The sequence below is a fragment of the Peromyscus eremicus genome, chromosome 4 (assembly GCF_949786415.1).
Source record: "Peromyscus eremicus chromosome 4, PerEre_H2_v1, whole genome shotgun sequence".
Taxonomy (NCBI): Eukaryota; Metazoa; Chordata; class Mammalia; order Rodentia; family Cricetidae; genus Peromyscus; species Peromyscus eremicus.
Window position 1 is genome coordinate 141,124,807 of NC_081419.1, and position 6,000 is coordinate 141,130,806.

At 55.7% G+C, this 6,000-nt stretch overlaps 1 protein-coding gene across 1 annotated transcript in view; it reads right to left on the reverse strand.

Annotated features, from left to right (window-relative positions):
- The window catches only part of Ube2v1 (ubiquitin conjugating enzyme E2 V1), a 28,395-nt gene extending 22,835 nt beyond the window's left edge, over positions 1 to 5,560 (reverse strand). Inside the window, exon 1 of the mRNA XM_059261953.1 lies at positions 5,431 to 5,560. Coding sequence (XP_059117936.1) covers positions 5,431 to 5,452 — 22 coding nt within the window. The 5' untranslated portion in view covers positions 5,453 to 5,560. The remainder of the gene's footprint in view (positions 1 to 5,430) is intronic.
- Between the last annotated feature and the right edge of the window lie 440 nt (positions 5,561 to 6,000).

Here is a 6,000-nt window from a genome sequence, read left to right on the forward strand (position 1 = left end):
TGTTCAGGGAAGACAACAGCTTGTGTTAGGACCAGCATGCTGCTCTAGCCTCAGGAAGTGGCAAAGCCTGGAAGGTGCCCTGGAAAGCTGCATCACTGAAACCGGACAGTGGGCAAATGATGACTTTTGTTCTGATAGCCAGTCAGCCTGAAAGCCGGCCTGGGATGTCCTCTGGGAATTTCAGGATGAGAGCCTCTATGGGGTGGCCCAGCAATATGACAGGCCTGTAGACTGTTCTAGGCAGAGATAAGAGGCTCTAGTGGAAGACTCCATGGCAGTCTGATGTTATTTTTTTAAAGATTTATTATTTACTTTGTTTTGCCTGCATGTATGTAAATGCACCACCTGTGTGCCTGGTGGCCTGAAGGCGTGGGATCTCCTGGAACTGGAGTCACAGGTGGTTGTGGGTGCCTGGAACCCATCCTGGGTCCTCTGCAAGAGCAGCCAGTGCTCTTAACCCCCGAGCCAGCTCTTCAGCTACCATAATCTATCAATCTTTACAGCTTAGTGTGACAGGATAGAAGGCTGCTGGTGGCTCAGTGACCAAGCCCAAGATCAGATTTTCTCTGATAGGGCAGAGGCCAAGAATGAGACAGAAATCCAGTTCAGGAGGAGCCACTGAATTCCGTCCCTTTCTTCAGGGATAGCCCCACTCTGAGTTCCGCACCTCCGCATCACCCTGTCAGACACAGTTTCCCCTGCAAGCATCTGGTCAGAGAACTTATTACGACAGCCCACAGTGTTTACCGAATAGCTGCTGTGTCACCCAGGCCTTGGTCTCCTCACCATCCCAGAAGGCATCTGCCTCAACAGGTTCATGAAGCGAAGAGACGTGCTCAAGCCACCAGTACCTGGCACCCAGCGAGCCCTCCAAGTGCAAGGTCAAGTCTTAGAGCCAGGCCTGCGGTGCACATCTGCAATACCAGGCCCAGGAAGACCGACTGAGTCTGAGAGCAGTCTAAGCTACAAAGTGAGATCCTGCCTCAAAACCACCAAACAAAACAACAAAAAACCCCCAAGGGGCTGGAGAGATGGCTCAGAGGTTAAGAGCACTGGCTGTTCTTCCAGAGGTCCTGAGTTCAATTCCCAGCAACCACATGGTGGCTCACAACCCTGTAATGAGATCTGGTGCCCTCTTCTGGCCTGCAGTCATATATGCTGTATACATAACAAATAAATCTTCAAAACAAAACAAACAAACAAAAAACCTCAAGCCCCCAGAAATCAAGCATCCTGAAGGCTTGCACACAGATGAGGACAAGGACCTACTTACTCGATGTGTGACACACAGGTGTCCCCAGCTCAGCAGGTGTGGATCACTCAGGGTAAGGTGCACAGAACAACTTCCTTAAAGGCAGACCTCATGGTGGTGCTCACCTTTAGTCCCACCACCAGGGAGGCAGAGGCAGGTGATCTCTGATTTGAGGGAGTTCCAGGATAGCTAGGGCTACATAATGAGAACCCTTCTGGGGAGGGGGGATCACCTCACCTAACACGCCGCTCTGGGCGTTGCTGTGGCCTTTCTCGATTAAGCTGAGACTTGTATTTATTCCACTGTCATGACCTTCTGTAGAGTGTCAACTCGGGACAGAAAACAAGAGAGGGAGGGAGAAAGTGGAGGTAGAGGAAGGCTGATGGGGTTTGTCGTCCTTTTGATGTTAGGGACCAAACCCAAGGCTGTGCTAGGAAAGTATGCTACATGAGCTGAACTCTCAGCCCCTTAAGTTAGTGTGAAGGGGCAAAAGCTCCATGAAAACTCACTTGGCAATTCTCTTCTAAAGATGTTTTTTCTGTTTACATGTATGCGTCTGTGTATGACACATGTGTGCTCATGGGCCAAAAGAGAGGTACCAGAGCCTGAGGCTGGAGTCAGAGGCAGTTGTGAACTACTGGACGGGGGTGCTGAGAACAGGGCTCTGGACCTCTGGAAGAATAGCAAGTACTCTGAACCACTCTGCCAGCCCTCGTGTGGCAATTCTTGACACAGTGGTAGCTGGCAGCACATACCTGTGATCCCAACACTTGGGAGATGGAGGGAGAAGGATCAGGGGTGTGTCAAAGTCATTCTCAACTCCACAATGGGTTGAGAACCAACCTGGGTTACATGAGAGCCTGTCTTAAAATGACAACACAAAATAACACAAAAAGAAAAGAAAAAATCCCACTTGGACTGGCTCACCAAGCAGGCCCCACTGTAGGGCAGGCCCATCAGGTAGCGGCTATCCTGAGGGCAGGCCATGGGGGAGAAAAGGTACTTGGCTGTAAGTAACCCGAGATGTTTCACTTGTTTCACTGTTGAGACCCATAGGAACTGGGGCTCCTCTCCCACCTCCAGCTGTCTGGGGACACCCTTGAATGGAAGGAAAGACTACAATCTCTACCGCCCAGATGGTGACATTTCTAGAAGCTGGATGTGTGCATGAGGCCACGCCCCTGCACGCATATTTACAGTGGCACTCTGCCAGGGCTTGTCACTCTGGCACTTGGTATCTGGTTAACTGGCAGGGCAGGGCAGGGCAGGGTAGCACAGCATGTGGGCTGCTGGATGAGAGGAAGAACCTGGCAGCCAAGGGCCACTGTGTGATATCCTGCAGTCCTGGAAACACAGGAGGGAAGGTGCCCGCCACTGCAGACATCTTGAGTGGTTATAGTGTGAGCATCTCCACTTCTGAGACTTGTGCCAAGATCACAGCAGCAAACCATGTGGGAAGGTGCCAGCACAGTGCCCAAAAACCCTGAGCTCAATTCAACCCCTATAGGAACTCCAGGCTACACAGTGGTTCCCTGGCAACCAGGGCACGGATTAATGAAAAGGCTCAGTCTAAAGGTGGACTCAGGCCTGAACACACCTGAGGGGTGTAGGGGGGAACAGAGTCTAAGTTTAACCAATTAAGGTCCCATTTCCACTCTTCACACTCCACAGGCTCTTGATGCCTTCGAAGGCATTCATTCTTCAGCAAACACTGAATCATGCTTCATACCAGACTCTTGTTCATTCATCTCTCTCCATCTCATCACTAAGGCCTTTACATTTCTTCCCGACACCTAGTTATTGGGGAAAGGGGCACCTAGGGAGGTCAGAGGGCAACTTGTGGAAGCTGGTTTTTTTTCTCGAAAAATCTGGTTCCTGGGGATCAGACTCAGGGCCCAAGGATCAGCAAGGACCTTGACCTGCTGAACCAGCTCACTGGCCCCATGCCTCTTAATGTGATCTTTTAACACTAAAGCTGGCCCCACTACAGGGCCACTGCCTTGACAGTTCTTCCCCATCACTGGTCTCAGTTCAAATGTTGCCCCAGAAGCCTGCCCCGACCTCTCCAGACCCCCTCATCACAACACACAATTTTCTTCCCAGAACTTCCTGCTTTTGGAGTCACTTTATTTATACCCTGAATGGCCTTCTGTCTAGTTTGAATGAAACTCAAGGATAGTGGTGTGTCTATCTTGTTTGCTGTGCACAACAGGACACAACAGGCCCCAGTAGCCATCTGTGGACTAGAGGGAAGCTGGGGGAAGCCTCACGGCTTCCCTATGATATCTAATGACACTAGATGCTCTTGCTTCTTTCTGTGGTGCCACAGATGGAACCCAGGGACTCCAACATGCTAAATCACACTCTACATGCTAGATCACACTCTACCACTGAGCCACACTCCAACCCCAGCTCTCTTGGATTTCAGTCAACAGCAGCTGCTGTTGTTGGTACCTCCCCTCCCTGTACTTAGGAAGCACTGGCAGGTCTCAGAAGTTAGAAGCAGCTGTCAAACCGGATTGTGAGATGGTCTCAAGTAACGACAAGTTGAGCCGAGTGGCAGTGCCACCCCAATCCTGGCTGCCAGGTGCTGCACTCCCAGGCCCAGCAGGGACACTGCTCTGAGAGATGCCCCCGCCCCGCCCCAGTCCAGCCTGACTCAGCCTTGGTCTTCCTGGAGTGCCCATGGCCATGTGTTGGTGAATGACTGACTCAGCAGCGCACAGTCTTCTCCAGGAGATCCCAGGCAGTGTGTGGTGGGTCACTGCAAGCAGAACCCCTCTACTTCGCATCCCTTCACCACCAGCACCACCACCCTCTCCTAACACACACAAGGAGGGCTCCTTGGAATACAAGACCAATCCTGGAAAGAGACCCCCCTACAACCTCCCTCCAACCAACCCAACGCTAATTGTGTTGCTGGTGGGGCCTCACACAGCTCCAAGATGCCAGTACCCAGGCTGGTGGCCCATCCTTACCCCTTGCCCACCTCCACTACCAGACTCCTGAAGGTGCAGCTTCTCATCAAAAAGGGGCACCCACTCTCTTCTGAATCATTCACTCGAACAGCCAGACTCTCCTGCCTCCCCAGACCCGAGGATCCCCTTCATCAATGCCTACCCCACCTCTAGACCGCCAGAGCCCGTACACCAATAATCAAGTGTAAGTTGTCAGTGCTGAGGTGGGCCCTTCAGGTTTCCCCTCAGGCCCATCGCAGGCGGTGGCACAGCAGCTTCTCTTAGCCCACCAGAAACTGGCAGGGCTTCTCCCCTAAAAGCGCCACCGTTTTCCCCTCTTGTTAGTCCTTCTGTGTCATCCAAGAGTTCTCATTTGAGTGTTCCTCTCCCACCCATCCAGATAATGGGGGGTTTCTGAATTGAACCCATATATTTTCCCCAATTATCCGAAGTGACCGCCTCCACCAAACAGGCACTTCCTCCATCCGCCCGGTGCAGGAAGAGGAGGTTTTTCTTCTCTAAAAGAAACATCTGCGAGACTGCACCCTATGCCGTTTTCCCCACCACAGGAGCCTTCCCACCGGTGACACGACCCTACAGACCCCTCGCTGGGCTCCCGAGGCACCTGCTCGTTCCCACCCCACATGCGCGCCCTCTGAAACCTAGCTGGGCAGACCCCGGTCTCCACAACCCAGCCTGCTCCCGCTACGGACGCCCTGGCTCAGCCCGTGCAGATGCCCCGATTTCCCCGGGAAGCGACCACCATGAGCTAGCTCTCCCTCTCCTAGTCCCGACCCCAAACTGGCGCTGGGCCCTGGGGTGGCCTCGCCTGCGGCCCGCGAGGCTCCGTCTCCTCCCGTGCTCCCTAGGGTTGCGCCCGCGTCCCCCACTAGGCATCCCCGGCTCTCCGTCGCTCGGGCCGGCTCAGTGGGGCCTGACCCGGGCGTTCCCCGGCTCCCTCGGCCCCTCGGCCGGCCTCCCCCACCCCCAACCCCCGGAGGCGCCCGCGGAACCTCCGGCTTGGCCGCACCGCCCACGGCCCCGCTGCCCCCGCCCGGGCTTCCGGCCGCCGCCTGCTCGTCCCGGCCCGGGCCGCGCCGCCAAGAGCAGCCGCGGGGAGAGCGCGGAGCCCCCTCCCGGCCACCACGGCCTCCGCTAGCCCCAAGCCCAGCCCAGCCAGCCCGCGCCGCATCCGCCAGCACGCCCGGCGCCTCCGCTCACCCGAGCCTGTGGTGGCTGCCATCTTGCGTCGCTGTCGCTCGAAGGCCGGCCCCTTCTTCACCCCCCCTTTGAGCTTCCCGGGCGCTGGTGCGCAGGCGCAGGCGTAGGCGCAGACGCAGACGGTGCCGCTGACGCCCGCTCGGGGTCGCACGAGCCGGGCGGGAAGGGCTTCGCCCGGGTCTTCAGTGAGCAAGCACGAGGGCGGGGCAACCTGCGAGTCCCGCCCCGCCCGGGCGCGGGGGAGGTGTGCAGGTGCTCGGCGGCAAGGCCCGGGGTGAGCACGCTGTGCTGCGAGAGCAAAGCGGGGGCAGGGCTGCGGAGCCCGGCGCCTTTCTTCCGCGGGATCCCCTCTCGCTCCGTCCTCGCCTCGTAGCGAGCAGGTTATTATTAATGTGAAAACGAAGCCAGGAGATGTCCAATTCAGCTGTTAAGTAGCTGAGTCAGAATTGGAACCCAGGCCAGATGATCTTTATTATGGGGTACCTGAAGAAAATAAAAACAAAACACCCGAGAGGCCTGGATAGGTCAGACTGTGGCCACTACAATCTTGTTTCCAGCGTCGCTGCTGCC